This window comes from Pogona vitticeps, chromosome 2 (genome assembly GCF_051106095.1).
Source record: "Pogona vitticeps strain Pit_001003342236 chromosome 2, PviZW2.1, whole genome shotgun sequence".
In the NCBI taxonomy this organism is placed as follows: Eukaryota; Metazoa; Chordata; class Lepidosauria; order Squamata; family Agamidae; genus Pogona; species Pogona vitticeps.
Window position 1 is genome coordinate 292,198,567 of NC_135784.1, and position 17,899 is coordinate 292,216,465.

General features: G+C 42.2%; 1 protein-coding gene across 4 annotated transcripts in view; it reads right to left on the minus strand.

Annotated features, from left to right (window-relative positions):
* The window catches only part of LOC110080084 (oncostatin-M-specific receptor subunit beta), a 36,045-nt gene that overhangs the window by 1,065 nt on the left and 17,081 nt on the right, over positions 1-17,899 (minus strand). For 3 of the 4 annotated variants that reach the window (XM_072992819.2, XM_078384472.1, XM_078384473.1), the window contains 9 exons: positions 17,067-17,235; positions 16,101-16,177; positions 12,808-13,018; positions 10,888-11,073; positions 7,662-7,763; positions 5,217-5,393; positions 4,139-4,303; positions 2,757-2,841; positions 842-896 (listed from right to left, as the gene is read on the minus strand). In XM_072992819.2, coding sequence (XP_072848920.2) covers positions 842-896; positions 2,757-2,841; positions 4,139-4,303; positions 5,217-5,393; positions 7,662-7,763; positions 10,888-11,073; positions 12,808-13,018; positions 16,101-16,177; positions 17,067-17,235 — 1,227 coding nt within the window. The remainder of the gene's footprint in view (positions 1-841; positions 897-2,756; positions 2,842-4,138; positions 4,304-5,216; positions 5,394-7,661; positions 7,764-10,887; positions 11,074-12,807; positions 13,019-16,100; positions 16,178-17,066; positions 17,236-17,899) is intronic. The other variant, XM_072992822.2, reaches the window with a different exon arrangement.

Below are 17,899 nucleotides of genomic sequence, written 5' to 3' on the forward strand. Positions count from 1 at the left end.
TCTTCAGTTACGGAAGGTGTCTCCACCTGATTTTCAGGATGACTCACAAGCCCACGGCGTCACAAGAGTACCCCCATTCGGAAGGCCTTTAGGCTGAGATATCTTTACAGTGTCTGAAAAAGCCTATCAGGAAATCTTGGAGGTATCAGATCCTCTATCCTCACTCAGTCCTTGAGCACCATAAGTATCTACTCTGGAGGGCTGGGACAGGCTCCACAGCGCAACTTCCAATGTTATAGAGGGCTGGAGTGAGAGGGTGAACAGAGAGTGTGATTTGTGAAAGACACCACAAGGGGGTAAGGAAATTTAATCATCAAAACAAGGAATCTGGTGTTGTCAGGCTCATGATATGCAGGAGGTAGCCTTGCTACAACAAAGACAATGAAGAGTCTTATTACATCTTTAAGACTGAAAAAAACTATTTGACATAAGTGTTCATAGACATGAGACAACATGTTCAGATGCTTGGAGTATAGCTTCAGTAGACAGATATTTATAAAGTTAAACGTCTCTCAATTGAGGTAACTCTCCATGCATCTGAAGATGTGGGCTTTCTTCTCCATGAAAACATCTGCAAAATCTATCAGGTTTTGATAGACTTCCAAGTCCCATTCGACTCTTCATTGTTTAACATTATGTGCACTGAGAACAAGAGTATACACAGAACAATTATTCTAAGATGTTGTCACAGCTCTCAGGAAGGATTAAAATATGCTGCCCTAAACAATGAAGGTTTAAGGACAAGATTCTTAAAGAAACAATGACATGTAACCCAGTCCTTAATTTATGAGAGGGAAACACTCCTCAGCTACTGAAATTCTGCTAGTGATTTTTCCCTTACCTTAACTGGAGATACATGAGGATGGGGGACTTCTGGGAACAAGTAATTTCTCACGCTAGAAAAAACAGAGAAAACAGAGGGAAGGAATAAGCTATTAGTGTTGATTTTTTGGTTTTGCTTTTGTTTTGCAGGTTGGCCTGGGATCCAGCTGGGGGAGAGGGGCTCACTCTAAAATAGCAAGGGGAGCTGCACTTTCCCACCTCGGACCATAAGCCAAGGATTTATATGTTTAATCACAACACCTGTAAAGAGATGAAAAATATGTAACCCAAAGGAAGCAACTGGAACCAGTCTACTGGAGACCAGTTCATAGAACACAAGAATAGAATGGCAGAGGAAGCCATGTGGGTTGAAGATTTAAGATTAAAATTATAATGATAATAAGCCTCAGGAGGTGGTGAGAGCTCTCTCTGGAGGCACTCAAGAGAAAAGTAGACAACCATCTGTCAGATCTGCTTTGATTTGGATTCTTGCATTGAGCAGGGGATTGGATTCGATGGCCATATTATAGGTCCCTTCCAACTCAATGATTCTATGATTCTAACTGAAATCATTTAATTTTTCACAAACATTTTCAAACGTGTCAAAATTGCTCCTTTGGTTGAAGAGTTTTCGGCATACATTTTAAAAATGTTTCCCCGTTCACTCATTTTCCACATCTCACCCACACTTTCAAATGTCCACAGAGGTTGTCATCATACAATATAGCCAATCTGAACTGACAGGATAGTAATGCAATGTACCGTATTTGCCGGTGTATAAGGCGACTGGGTGTATAAGACCACCCCCCAACATTCCCACTCAGAATATAGAATTTGTTATATACTTGCTGTATAAAACTACCCACTCTTCCGTCTGCGTGATTCTGCTTTGGCTGCATCATGGGGAGAATTCCTTTTGCCCCTTTTGGTTCCTTTTCGGAGAGGTGGCAGCCATTTTGGAGAGGCAGCAGCCATGTGGTCGCATCTCAAAATGGCTGCCGCCTCTCTGCTGTTCCGACAGTCAGCTGTTCGGCGCTAGAGTCAGGCTGTTCCCAGGCTAGGAGCAGGGCTCTACTGGGTCTTACTACCAGGTAAGTGACGTCACTGGGAGAGAGGGAGGGTTTGCTAGACATGCACCCGGCATACAAGACGACCCCCCCACTTGGAGGCATGTTTTTCAGGGCCAAAAGGTCGTCTTGTACACCGGCAAATACGGTAACCTTTTTCCCCAATCAACCAAACTAATCTAGGTGACTACACCAGGAAAGAGAAACAACTGGCAAGTTTTATCTGACCTAAGCTGCAACCCAGCTCAATGAGCTAGGAAAGCATATGCCAGAGAAAACCTAATAGTCTTGAAAATGCCACAAGACCTCCCATTATGTAAACAGTTGTACTGTATAATAGTGAGGTAGCCAAGTTACTCTGTTTCTGCAACAACAACAAATTGAAACAGGATCATTATGGTGCCTTCAAGACTCACAAATATATCACAAAGGGAGCCTTTGTAAACATAATTGTATTGAGTCTGTGCAGCATAAACCCAAAATTGGGTAAGACATCACTGTGGCTATCTGTTGCGTACTCAGACATACCCAGTTTGCACACTAGCTGCAGGCCCGAATGTGTCACATGTTTTAATTTTTTAAAAAACCAATCAAGAATAAGCAGCACAGCCTAATAAAAACTGTGTTCTGTTCTCTCCAGGCTGAGACTAAAAGGTATTATCCTAAGTATGTATACAGCTTGTCTTTCCCCCTATGAGCATCCCACTCCCCCGAATACTGAAAAAGTGTGAACCAGCCCTGAGATCTCTTGGAGAATACCAACTTTACTTCATATGGCAAAGGGGTCTCCAAATCTGTGGCTTTTATTTTTTTTAATTATTATTAATAAAATATCAGTATAGAAAAGTTTTTCTTCTCTAAACTTACCAATCACTTTTCCAGAAACATACACAAATTATTATCATTAATGGCACAGTTATCAGTGGTGGAAGTAGTCTATGGAACCAATTTCCTGCCAAATAAAACAAAATGAAATAAAAACTATATGTATTTATAAACTAGAATTTCTTATGATTGTTAAAAATCTTATAAATTGCAGCACTTCCTTCCATTCCCATTTCAAACAGGAGGAAATAATCTAAAACAGAATTATTTTAGACTGTTGGCCACTATCAGAAGAAATACAGTTAGATAAAATTCAAGAACAGAAATAAGAGTTCAATAGTATGCATGCCGAAGACTTAGGATCAAACATAATGACTGACTAAAAGATGGGAGGAAAACGTATGCTTATCACAGAATATGGTTTCCCTCACCTCATATCCTGTATGTAGCATGCTTTGTTTTGTGATTGGTCATTGGAAGGCAAACACATACTCACTTTGCCAGTATAATTCCAAAGGTATGTGTCTCTGAGGAAATCCTTGTTGAGGAATTTGATCAAAAGTGGGACTGACATATATGTAGATTTGTCCACATAGGATTGTGCTGAACATTTACTTTATGCACAGGGTTGCCCTGGTCTTCTAAGAGCCTCCCATTAAGAGTTTAAATTCCACTCTCGGGACAAGAGAAGATAATGGGATGGGTGGGCATCCAGTTCATAGGTTAATCCTAGAGAATACACATCCCACTTTAACATAGAAGTTCCCTTAGCAGTGATCCCCAACCTTTTTGGGACAGCGGACTGGCTGAGCCTCTGAGGAAGGTGGGGCCCCTGCGCACGCTCTCGGGCTCAATTCTGACTTACGGTGTCCCTTTTCAAGGTTTTCCAAGTACAAAATATTCAAATCGTTCACCATTCCCTTCTTCTGGGGGTGCTCTGGGACTATGAAGCTTGCCCAAGGGCACACAGGCTGGCTCTTCTCCCAGAAAGCACAGTGGGGAACAGAACTCCCAACCTCAAACTCCACAGCTAGATACCTAAACCACTTGCCACCAACAAAATTATTTCCACATGTATTTTGAAGTTGCCGTGGTCTGTTCTAGGGAGGCACACTGAAATTTCAGCCTTCCACAGCCAGAAACAACCATCTGGTTACTAGGAAAGGAGCAGCATTAAGGCCCATCAAGGCATAAACCATTATAATATAAGGCAGACCTTGGAAAGTTAAAAAAATTTTTTTTTAAATGGACCATAACAACTATATTTGGCTAGAGGACTCTAGGAGGACGAACCATACCAGTTTCTTAAAACTTAAACCTCAGAAAAGATCTGGTCATATGCCTGTAAAACAAACACCCCTTTTAAAATCTGCAGCTGACACAAACTTAAACCCAATGAGGCACATATGAGTTCTTGGACTTACGCTCAAGTTGTGTAGTTACTGGTTCAAATTTGTCAACCATATTTCTAGGATTGACACTATAAGCTTGAACAGCAAGCAGGTAGGTTGTACCAGGCTCCAGATTTCTCAGCGTAAGTTTCTTTTCATTCCGATCTTTGATTGTGTGTTTACATGCCACTAGATCACCTGTATCCAAAAAAAGGGGGGGGGACATGGCAGTGAACAAAGGTCATAGTTCCTTACTTCATATTATTTATGATGTGTTGAGTTTAAGGCATAGCGTATGGCTGTCCGCCTCCTCAGGGTGAGAGTGTGTGTAATTGGTTCATGTTCATCTGGTAATTTGGATGGCTGAGACAGGTATCATACAGACACCTCTATGTAGCTTAACAGGGAGAAATGCCTAAACTGGAAACTTTGAGACTGAGCTAGGCCTAGTTCTGCTCAAACTTCTGTGCTCAAAATCCAGCTCAACTAGCTTATTACATTTGGAGGAAATCAGGCAATACTATAGCTCAGACTGCTACTTTTTAAAATTTAATTTCCCCCATTTTCTGTATTTGTGTGTACACACATTCATCTAAATGAAATATGGCCCAGGGCTGGATGTAGCCCTAGGGGCTGGATGTGGCCCCTAGGACTCCCACAGTGCCCCCCCCCAGGTTTGTTGGTTTCTTTTTTTAAAGGCTCAGCAATTCCCTTTGTCAGAGCCTTGTAAAGATTCTGCCCTCCCCAAAGAAGGGTGATGAAACTGTGAGGATCTTAATGCAGGAATAAAGAACATCCAGTCCATTGTATTGATATTCAGGAGTCCAACTTCCAGCCGACTTTTTCTGCATGTAAGGAAATTCTGGAGCTCAAGTCCCACCACAAATTCTTAACTAGTGCCGACACTTCTTTCACTGGGTGTCTTGATTTCCTGTTCCTACCCTCGGTTCCTGGACTTAGCTTCCTTTCCTGTTATGAATTTCTTCTCTGGTTGGTGTCACATGTTTTTCTCTCTTTACGAGCTCAGCCTACGAATTCCCAGCAGCCATTTGATCTAAATATTCTTGTGTTACTTAAGAATACAGTACATTATTCAGAATTTCCCGGTTACCTGGAAATATCAGTGTTTCAGATAACTTTAATGTGCAGTTCCTGTTTGCCATTTTGATGTAAACATTGTAACCTCTGATAAAACCAAGCTGGGAATCTTCAGGATAAGATTCCCAACTGACAGTAACTGAACTGGAAGTCACTGCAGATATGTTAAAGGATGGATCCTGAACTGGCTCTGGAAGACAGGAAGTTGATAAAATTGTTACATGCTTCCCAGACTACTATTCTTGACATTATTGCCCGTTATCCATTTATTGACCATGTAAAATGACACTAAGAACTGAACACTACCATTTCTAAACCAAAATTGGGATCAGACTAACTGTTTCCTAGAAAACCTCACTGATTTCTACAGACTTCTGTAGCTCCCCTCCCGGAATCTATGTTCATGTCAAGTCTCTGAATTACTCCTGGCTCAGCATATGGGCAAAATCCAAGGGGGAAAATAAAAGGTGTTGGGGATAGGAAGGCAAAATATTATGGCACTTTAAAGATTGATAGCTTTATTTCATGGTGAGCTGCGAGGATCAAAATCTACTTCTACAAACAAAAGGAAGAAAAGTCAATTTTGATACAAGAAAGCTCACATTGAACTAAATCTATCACTCTTTATAATTCTATAATAATTTGCTTTTCGCCTCCTTTTCATGTTTTGGAAACTCCTAGCTCATGTTATTCAAATTGGGCTTTGCTTTTGTTGGTGGTTTGTTAGTTTGGCATGCCAGAACTCCTGCACAGTTATCGAAGATGCCACCACTCCGTCTTCTGGCTAATGCAGTAGAGACCGATGGTTTTGCTCTCGGTCGGGCAGGAAAAATTCAAAACAGATTCAGCACCTTGGGTAGCTGCTTTAAAATTGAGACTAAAACTTAGCGTGGGTTTGAGCCTCCGCTGGCCTACCCTATCAAAGGCACTGTCAGAAAACACACAGTAGGGTAACACTGCTGAAGGAAAACGGGTTTCAGTCTAATGGCTTGATCTTGGATATCTAAAGAATGGATTGACTGTGGCATGAAAGTTCACAGGCTAGACCACAGACAAGGTAAGTGTGACCCTCCAGATGCTAGGCTGTAAATTATGTCATACATCACCAGTGGCTACATGAAAATGGGAGTCACAGTTCAACAATACCTGGAAGGCCACATGAACTGATTTCATTGCATGCTTCCAGAACTGATTTAAGGTACAACCCTGCCAAAATCAAGTCCTGTAGAACATACACAATACAGTCCTTTTTAGGCTGACTCAGAAGTGTTCTATTGATTTCAATAGATCTGATCTCCGGATAAATATGCATAGAACTGTAGTCCCCCAGTTATATCAAAGTACCTCCCTTTGGCAAGACTGAAATATGCTTTTTAAAGGAGATCTGGACTCTTTATTGCTCTGATTAAATCAAGTCATTCCTCTGGACTTATTTCAGTTTGCGACAGGTACTGAAACCATGGCTTCTTGTTTTTGACACAACTACAATTACTCTATCATTAACACAGGGTCCAATGGGAACTATTAAGACTAATGAATTTCTTTTCATAAAATTATTTCCAAGCTCTAGCAACAAGCTTGCATTTTGTCCCATTAGCTTCAAATCCTTGGACAAAGGAAATGTGAAATTAACAGTTTTGGTCATGAGAAGAAGCAAAACCAAACCCCAGAGACACTCTTGCTGGCAACTCTGTGGGTTTTTGTAGTCATAGGACAGGCACACTTGTTCAGGAAAAACAGTTCCAAATAGCAACATGAGGCTAATCACTTACTGAAGAGGGGAGAGATTATTAGAACCACACTTTTTGCTTATGTCAGGGAAATAAAGGAAGAGTTATCGGTCCAGGTTCATCCCACCTGCAACCCTCTATATACAAGTGCAGTTTCCAAGGATTCTATTTCATTCAAGAGCAAATCAGATGCTGAAAATTCTGCTCATTGAAATAAAAATTACAATTCAGACCAACTACTATACAGTTTGTTTCACACTAAGAGTGCAAAGCTAACTGCCCCAAACCCTCTCACCCCAGAGATGCAAACACTTACTTAGGATGACCTTAACTTTGTGCCAGCATTTCTCTAGGCTAGAGGAGAGATCTGGCCAAACTCAGCTCGTTCTTTACCCTGCCCCTGCTCTGCTCCTTTTTCACCCTTCTGCAGGAAGGTCTTAGCAAGCAAAGTAGATCTGCTGGGGATTACTCTGGCTGCAGAAATCTGAAATCAGCCAGCAGAGGAAAGTTATACCAGCACAAGGACATATGTGCCAGCAGAAGACACTTTTGCCAAATCCCATCATCCTACAGCCTAACAATTTTTTAGGCTGTTAATAATTAATTCATTAATGAAGTCAATTCTTTAATTACACCCAGAAGCAGGATGAGTCTACAGAGTTCCTTTTTTCTAGAAGCGTATTCAACACATACAATTTCAGCATGATTAGAGAGTGCTGCTGGCTTACCCAATTCTTCGAGATATTTAGTCTTCTTTTCCAGTAAGCACATTCTATTACCTTGAGTCCCATACACTCTAAAAGTGTATCTCATCCCACGACTGAAAGCACCTAAAACATAAGGAATTTCCAGAGACATACTGGTAAGCCAGACTAGTCAGAGTACAAAATCAGATTACACTTACTATATACAAGCCATCTTATTGAAGGAGATATTATGAATTACTGCAATGACTATGTTGGAGAATTAGCTAAGCAGAAATTCATGTAAATTTGTCTGTAAAACCCTTGTCTCTTTACATACAGTGATGCCCCGCATAGCGACGTTAATCCATTCCAGGATTAACGTTGCTATCCGGAAACATCGCTATCCGGAACGTAAAACCCCATAGGAACACATTAAACTCCGTTTAATGCGTTCCTATGGGGGGAAAACTCACTGGTAAGCGAAGATTCCCCATCCGGCCGCCATTTTCGCCGCCTCGGTAACCGAGGGCAGGGCGCGAAAACGCTGCAGGCGGCCATTTTCTGCACCCGCTGGCCATTTTGGAACCGCCGATCAGCTGTTTCCCTAACATCGCAATGTGAAGATTGGTAAGTGAAACGCTTACCGATCATCGCAATGTGATGTTTTGCCACCTGAAACATTGCAAACGCATCGCTATGCGGATTCGTCGTTAAACGGTGCACTTGTTAAGCGAGGCACCACTGTACATACATACATTCTTATTCACAAATATACCTCCATTCATGCTCTTCAAAAACAACCCATTTCAAAGACTGTTTTCATCATCAGTTTAATAGTTGCCTGTCACACTGATAGTGGAGTCAACATCATTGCTGAATGTATATGGCTTCAGCACTAATATTCCACTAACACCAGAGAAACTCAGCCAATAGCATATTTCCACTAAAGAAACCCAGAGCTCTCACAGCTAACAGCTAGAGAGGCTTATAGTTACTGTGATCTCTCTATATTTCCCCCCCCCCCTTTCAAATGCATTTAGTAAATTCACAAAACCACACTCTCCTGACTAATATGAAGCAATAAGAGCTTTTCCCTCACACACATACATGCAAAGGCTGGGGAGGGAAGGCCAGTTTCTATCATGGTTTCTCTCATTACATTTGTTGAAGCTCTGCTGGTGTTTGTGGATTTCAATGGCTTCCTTGTGCAGTCTAACATAATGATTGCTGGTGTTGTCCAGCCTGTTTCAGGGCACATTCAGCTACTGCCGATTTTTCCAGTCGTTTTAGTCTGCAGTGTCTCTCATGTTCTGTGATTCTGGACAGAATCAAAGCTGGACATGAAATTCTATTTCAAAACACAGAAGTACTGGACAACACCAGCAATCATTATGTTAGACTGCACAGGGAAGCCATTGAAATCCACAAACACCAGCAGAGCTTCAACAAAAAAGAAGAAAGTTTAAAACTCAACAAACCTTGGCTCCCAGTACTGAAAAATACAGCCTGCAAAAGGTCAACGAACTCTACTCAGCTACAAGAACTGGTGATCACTGCACACAAAAGACCAGCTAATGGTACCCATCAATCACAGTGACAGATCCTCTCTCCCCCTTATTGCAACAATACACCCACAACAAAAAAACACGCTGATCACCATAATCACCCAATCTCCTGAAGAGGATACACACACAAAAAGCTGATCCCACAGCTATACTCAACTATCCCACAAATCTGCACCAGACCACAGATAGAGTTCTGACTCCTGTCCTCTGAAGATGCCGGCAGCAGAGACTGGCAAAATGTTGGGAAGAAAAACCTCAAGAACATGGCCAGACAGCCCAAAAAACCTACAACAACCATCATTAATATTAGTTAGACTAGGCAGATACGTAAGGTTGCTCCTGGGGCAACAGATAGCATAAGTAGTTTGCTTCTGAGCTCAAATAAAAATAAAGAATATTACTTCCAACTGCTTATGAATTTTTTTATGGATAAAGTAAATGCGTCTGTTTATTGTTAATCCTTACTAGCAACACCTGTAAATTAAAAAGTACTTCACAGATGTAACGATTGTAAATAGATTTACACCAGAGATGTTTACAGAGCACAGCATATTTTGTTAAAACTCCTTCAGATAGGGTTAAGAGAAGGGGGAAAAAGGAAGGAAATTTAGATACTTCATATGCTGCCACTATATTCTATCTTGGGTAAGAGAAAAAAAGTTGTATCTTTTAATTGGTGCGTGTCAATGAAATGTGTCACAGTCCAAGATATCCCAACCAGCCTCTCACCCTGGACAAGGGCACCGGGACCCAGTCTGCCACGCAGGGTATTGAGTCCAAAGACAAGCACCAAGCTGGGAGCCAGGTGGCTGGACCAGGAGCACAGAGCCCGAACAAGGCACTGAAATGCTGAAGACCAGCAGAAGCAAGCAGGGGTCAAGCCAGGAGCACTGGAATTCAGGGGCTCCAGAGCAGCAAGGCACAGCACAGCCAAAGCCCTTTGTTGCTGAGGGAAGTTCTGGGAGGGAGAACCACTCCTTAAACAGGCCTTCCCTACAGGTTTCCAGGTGAGCCTCATGGGTGACCCAGCAGCTGCTACAAAGGCCAGGGCCTGAGTCTGCAAACACCAGGCCATTCCTGGGTCAGGCTGGCCCCAATTCTGCAGCTGCCAGGGTAGTGTGTGCCAAATCCTGACAAAATCTTTATGGTTTTCAAGTCAAACAGTTAAGTAATAGTCGTATTTATCTTATCATATTTTTATTTGTTTATTTAAAATATTTCTACCCTGCCTTTCTCCTTAAGTCATCCAAAGTGGTTGACATCAGTAGAAGACAATATTTAAAAGCTAAAAAAAACAGTATGTACACAAATATTAGAATTTTATGCTCTTGGTCTATTACTTTCTTGAAATCTATATACTTCAACGTCAAGCTTTCTCAATAAAAGAAGACCTAAAAATATATGAAGATGTTTTGGATGGCTGAAATAAAACTGGGTATCCAGAAGATATTTCTGAAAGGTGCATGGATTTTGTTTGGGTTTATACAACTAATAAACTTTCCCTTGTGAGGATATATTGTCAGTTGTGGATGAATCACAGAAATTACAATCCCTTTGGGGTGTGCTCTTAAGGCAGGATCCTGAGAAGAGGTGATTCGTTAGAATCTGTAATCTGACAGAATAATTGGTTTTACAACAGTAGTCTGCAATACCTTTCCCCCACAGGGATTATTCATTCAACCACCAAGTTGCATGTATCTTACCAGATGTAATGATAGTACTGGACTCATTCTGCCCAAACCTTCTCCACTGAAAATCACAAGGCTGAGACCTTGGGTAGTTGCACCAATCAACAACATAGCCATCAAATTTGCTTGTAGGCTTCCAAGAAACATAAATACCATGTGCTGTGTTGCCGGTTGTGTTTTCTTCACTGTATTTCACATCACCTACAACAAACAGACAAATGGTACATTTCCATATTTGAATTAATGTGAAAATCCATGCCTAAGTCCTCAGAGTTTTATTAACTTTGCTACCATGAAAGCCAGTGCGGTGAACAGAGTAAGAGATTAGAACTCAGGAGACCTGGGTTCAAATCTCCACAGAGCCATGCAAATCTACCAGGGGATGGCAATGGAAAATTATTCCTTGAGCATCTCACACACTTTGAAAACCCTGTGAAGGTTAGTGTCTGAAGTGACCTGATGGCACATAACACCATGTTTATGCCTTTGTGAAGACAGCTGCTAGTCACAGTGTAGAAGTGATGAAATGGAACTAGACCCAAAGAGCACCTCCTCCATCACACTATTGCACTATTTTTACACCAACCCTCATCCCACCTAGCCAATCCTCTGTAACAGGAACAACAATGTTCAGCAAATGGAATGAGTTCTGGTGTGTTACAAAAAAGATATATGTATGTAACTCAAAAGAAAGTCTTGTAAACCTTCTAGCTTTGTTGTTGGAGCTTCTCAACACTTTGGAAAGCTCAGTGGTTTAGATCAGTGGTTCTTAACCTTTGTTACTCAGATGCTTTTGAACTGCAACTCCCAGAAACCCCAGTCAGCAAAGCTGGTGGTGAAGGCTTCTGGGAGTTGCAGTCCAAAACTCCTGAGTAACCCAAGGTTAAGAACCAGTGGTTTAGATCTCTGGCTGCTGAGCCAAAGGCTGGGAGTTCAATTCCCCACTATGACTCCTTTAGACTGGGTCTGGACTTGATAACCCAGAGGGTCCCTTTCAGCTCTGCAGGTCTAAGATTATTATTATTATTATTATTATTATTATTATTATTATTATTATTATTATTATTATTATTATTATTATTATTATTATTATTATTATTATTATTATTATTATTATTATTATTATTATTATTATTATTATTATTATTATATATGCAACAGAAGGAAAAAATACAAATGCAAACATTTCAGTTGTATGAAATATCTAAATTAGATAGGTGCACTTTCTAGTCATATCCAGGGGACACAAATACAAAGCACAGCAACACAGCTGCCATTGCAGTCCAGTCTCACTCCGCTCCCAGAACCAGCCCAGTCTACTCCAGCAAGGAGGTGGGAAGACGAGTCTCATCACCTCCTGCTGCTGTGCAGTTGGCTTGAGGGGCTAGGTGGGAAGGTACCAGCAGGAGTATATCCACGATTGGTGCGATGTTGCTGCCACCAGACATGCACAGACAGGGAAGCCCAGTAAGTGGACTAGGCTGGGGGTGGGGGGTGGGACTCGACCACGGTGGCAGCTGTGCTGCTGCACTTCTTATTCATATCCCCTGGGTAAGAATACAAAGCACACATCTCTAATCTAAATTAAATACTCACTAATTCTTTTATATTTCATTGTTGTATATGGGAAAGGAAGAAAAGACCCAGCACTGAAGCAAAACTACCACTGAGCAGTGGATGGTTCACCATGAACCTCTGAGTTTCAATGCAGCCGAGGTGAAATCCCCAACATTCTGCCAATCATGTGTTCCTTTTGCTTTTCCCACAAGCAATACAGTCATCATGAAAGTTGCAGAAAATTAAAACTAATGAACAAAGAGGTCTGGATGCACAGGAATTCCAATGCTTTTTCAACCAGCAATTGTGACACCCTGGCAGTGGGGTTCATGGTACAGTACATCTATTCCTTGGCACAAGATATCAAAAGAAACAAACCATTGTCTTCAGCTGCCGAGAGGTGGAGCACAGAAGGAGGGGATGCGCTTGCAGAGTTCTTTGCCCAGACCGTGATTTTGTAAGATTGGCTGTTGAGGGAAATAGTGTAGTTGTTTGACTTTGTTGAATGGCAGCCACCAGACTGCTCTACATTTTCCCAGCATATCTCATACGTTTTGATGTTTCCATTAGCTTGAAAGCCCGGAGATGCCTACAAGAAGGAAAACAAAAAACCAATAAATAAAGCCCATGTGCTTTTAACAGTACCAAGTTGCTCTTATGTGTCATCTTTAAAGAAGGCTGCCTGCTTTTATTTTTATTTCCCATCTTGCAACAGATGAAGATGGCAACTGTCGGGTGCATGTGGCAGAAACTGCAAGAGTAACATCCTCTCATGTAGTGGGGTATTTAATGGTGCACTTAGAATGCATGAGACTTCCAATGCTAGAGAAAATGAACACAGCACACCTGAATCTTTGAAAGAGCAATTAGAAAGAAGGCAAAGAGAAAGTACCGTATTTTTCCGTTTACAAGACGACCCAAAGTATAAGACAAATCCTCCTTTTTCTAACCCCAAAGTAAAATAAAGAAGAGATCAAAGGGCTCCCTTTTTGCTAACCTCCATGCCTTCTCAAAAGGCAAGGGGTGTGGGCTTTAGCAAAAAAAGGAAGGGCAGCCATTGCTCCCTTTCCATTGCTAACAAGGCAGGAAGGTGTGTCCCAGTGTGCGCCTCCTGCTGCTTCCACTACGAGAGGCGACAAGGCAGCGGTGATCGGGCAGGTGGGGGGAGGCAGCAGCCAGAGGCGCCAGAGTGCATGTGAATGCTCCTTCGCCTATGCCTCCTGCTGTCTCCGCCCCTGGAGGGGACAGAGGGGACAAGGCAAAGACTGAGATGAGCCCCTCAGTCTTGCTGGAGGTGGTGATTGGGCGGGCGGGCGGGTGGAGGCAGGCATCAAGAGGCACCGGAGCATGAATAGAATACTTTATTACAATCAACAGATCAGATGTGAGCAACACAGAATAACCGCACAAGTATAAACAGAATCAATACAATTATAATATACATTATGTGCAGAAGACTCTTAGGGGAACAAAATCCATAAATAAATCTTAGGAGTATACCCCTACAACCGGAGCATGTGTGAATGCTCCTTCGCCTCCGTCTCTGCCTCCTCCTGCTGCTGCCCTGGCCACGGAGGGGACAAGCCGTGAGCTCTGAAAGAGGCAATTGGGTGACGGCGGTGGCAGCAAGAGGTGCCTGAGCACGCACGTGCACAACTGCTTCCTTCCGTTTATAAGACGACCCTCAATTTTTCCTCTAATTATTTTAGGGGAAAGTGTCCTCTTATACACGGTAAACTACGGTAATTCTACTTCTAAGATTGGTGGCAGCCTGCCATTTTCCATTGCACCCAAGGCAGATGGGAGGCATAAGTGGCTCAGGACAAACTTGTAGATCGGCAAGAGAATCCTAATGTCTTTGTCAGTGGCAGCCCTCTGAAAGCAAGAAAATATTCCGAGGGTAGGAGGCAGATCTTTTGCCTTAGCTCAGGATGATGAAAGGTAGGCCTGTGTTTGTCTGTGAAAGGGAACAAATAAAACATGGTGCAGGTTTCTGGGAGGAGCTCATTTTCAACGACTCTCCAAGCACAGAGCATTGGAGATGTAGGAGTGCCTTTCTCAGAAAGTCTAGTGCAAGAAACTAAGAAAACAGAAAAGCCAAAACTAATCAGAACCTGAACGATGATGTGAAAGCCCCTGTTGAAACTTGAATAAGAAAAGAAACCCTAATAATTACACTTTCAGAACAAAGTTTAGAAACACTTCTTGTGGTATCCTCTTCCACAAGCCGGTACTTGGGACCATTTATATGTTCTGAGCTTGTACTGGCTTCTGTATTTTCTATTTTTTCAAGATTTGAGGTACAGAAACATCAGGCTGGATTTGACTGAAGGCCTGGATTTTATTTTATTTTATTTTTTATTTTTTGTGACAGGGGTTTGGCTGAAAACCGTACCAGTTATTACATGAAAGAGAGGGACATAAAACACATTTGATACAACAGTGCAAGAAGACTGATACAGGAAGAGCTTGGAACAATTTGCAGAGACCATAATGGTTAGGGAATAGACACGGGTACTTCGCATTTGTATCCTGGGGTAGCATAGGCATCCTTCAGTCTCGAGAGACTATGGTAACATGCTCTGAATCGAGGAGTGTCCTCTCCAGAGCATGAAGCCTGGGTAAAGTAATATGGAGGATAGGCTGTTACCCAAGCAGCAGATCCCCCCTCTCTACGTTGCTGAAATAATCCAATGGAAAGGCAAGAGCCAATACAACTGGTTCCAGCAATGTTGTAGGAGTTGGCAGAACGACATGAACTGCCTTTGGGACTCCAGCTCCAGATTTTGCCTCTAGGTTAACTCCTGAAGCCTTTTCCATCAGTGGATTTAGCCACAAGGCAGTAGAAGTTTGAAATCGGAGTTTTCCTTCTCCTACATGGGCTGCCTTCCGTGCCTGACGAGCCTCACCTACCCGGCCTGCTCTTTAAGAGTGCAGAAGTATGATCTGACCCTTAAAACTTTCCTGCCCCCCAGGTGTATGCAAATCTAATACAAACTGCAGCAGCACAGGTGCCACAGTGGCCCAATTCCCTCCCCCAGAACCAGCCAGGTCCACTAACCGGGTTCTGCACAGCATGGCACTCCTCCATAATCATCATCATAGCGCTAATTGTGGAAGGAGCACAGCTGATGCTTCCCCACCTTCCTGTGCAGCTGAACACAACAGCAGGTAGGTGGGATGGGGAGTCTCCCTGCTCAGCTGATCAGTGATCAGCCATGGGGGAGTGTAGGGAAGTGCTGGCTTGGCTCCTTCCACAATTGGCATGACGATGGAGGAGCGCCACACCACATGGAGCCTAGTGAGTGGACCTGTTTGGTTCAGGGAGAGGGAATTAGGCCGCTGCGGAGCCATGGTGTCACAGTTTGTATCTGTATCCCCAGGATACGAATACAAAATGTCCATGTCTATTAGGGAATCCCAGGAACTGTAAGAAAAAAAGTAACTTTTCTCAGCTGTGGACATGGTAGATACTGTATTTCAGGTCTACCAAATGGTCTTAACAATAATGCACATGAGAAAAAAATATGTAAAAGTGCAACAAATCTATTTAATCTATTTAAAATTGAGATTAAATGAGATTAAAGAGACACAAAAGGATCAAACACCCACCCACTGCCATACATCAGAATATGTTTGCAAATAAATTCAAAATATTACAAAAAGGTTACCTTCCAAAATACAGTTACATTACGTTCCTTGAAACCTGGACTAATATCTCCCCAAATATCCAGTTGTCCCGCTGGAGCTGCAAGTTAAAGTATGTATGACATTGTGTCACTAGAACATAACTTAGTTTATCAAAAATCTAGACAAAGTCATGGAATCAATTCCTATTTCTGCTCACTTAACCGTCTTCAGAGTAGACTCTAGTAACTTTCAGACGTAGCAGTACAGCAAGTCAGAGAGTTCATTTCTCTTGTCACGATGGGCTGTTTACATTTAGTACATTGATTATTGTAGTTGGTCTGCCCTCTCCCAAATAAAGGGTAGTCTATAAGGTATCTAGTTGCCACGTGTGCCCCCAGAGGCATCTGGTGGGTTCACTGTGAGATACAGGAAGCTGGACTAGATGGGCCCTCTTGATCCAGCAGGGCTCTTCTTATGTCGCTGGATTGGTCCATATCAACAAATCAGTAGCCAGTCCTTTTGTAAAGGTAATGACTCTTAACTGCACCTTCAAGACCAAGCCACCCTCAAATGCTTTGCCTTAGAACAGGGAAACGTTAGGAGGTAGCTGCTGGTGATGTCATTTGAAAGATCTCAGGGTTTCAAGGCTTAGAACAATACTGCAGCAGCATTTTCAATGCAATCAGAGTGGTATTGATGGCGCCTGTAACCTGTGTTCCCCCTGCCATCTGATAACCAGATTTCTGAAACTCCATCTCTCCTCCCCCTAGCCACAACTCTTCAGTAGAACAGACAAAGGCCTTATCATTGCTCTTCCCTTCATATCAGTTGCTGGTCTGCACATGGACAGAAGAGAGGAGCTTTTTGGACATCTTCCATTCTCCTTCCACCCAGTGCATGCATGGCAACGGGGCTGACTGATGGTCAGGGAATTAGTTCAGGTGGATGCAAAGGACGGTAAGCCAGCTAACACCCAATATCCTTCCCATCAGGCACAGTATCCTCACCAGATTCGTTTGTTTGGATAGTTATAGTTTGGCTCCATTTGCTCCATTTCCAGAACAGATCATTGGCAGCAGCACAGCGTACTTTCAGCGTATAATTTGTGTAGACCTGTAACCCATACAAATTAATATGGGGATGCAAAGGAGGACTGGACAACACGGTCATATTGTACTGCAAAACATAAATATTAAAACAGTTATCAAGTGATGGTTTTTTAGGACTGCTATTTCCATTTCTTAAAGCCAAGGACACAGAAAGAAACAAAATAATAATAGCAATGAAGAGCTAATAATAAGAATAATAATAGCAATGCAGCAGTTCTCTTATATATTTTTCTGCATTTTAGATTTCATTTGTTTTATCTTTTTCCTTAAAAGAGAACCCAAAGCAGCTTACATCACTAAAAGACCATTTTTATAGCTAAAAACAGTAAGCATACAAATACTTAAAAGGGTCAAAAAACACACTACAAAAACAACAAAACAAAAACACATTGGAAGCAGTAAGGCACAACAATCCAATTAAAGCTGTAATCCTAGGTTCTGGGAATGCATTTGCAGAGCCGCAGGATTAATCAGAAACTCCCTTTTAAGGGAACTGGGACCTTTGGAAAGTCTGGGGCCATTTCCCACTGTGGGCTATCTCCCCCCCACCCTTCTGACAAAATCAGACAAGACTGGAAGTTTTCTCAACAGCTGCAGGGATTTGTGGGGGTTGCTGAATAAAATAAGCACAAATGCTTTAAAAGAGGGTCACATGACTGGAGATGTCTGCAGATGGAATCCATTTGTGTCCTTTTTCTTGCATGTTTCACAGCGGAGGGGGGCTCTACATG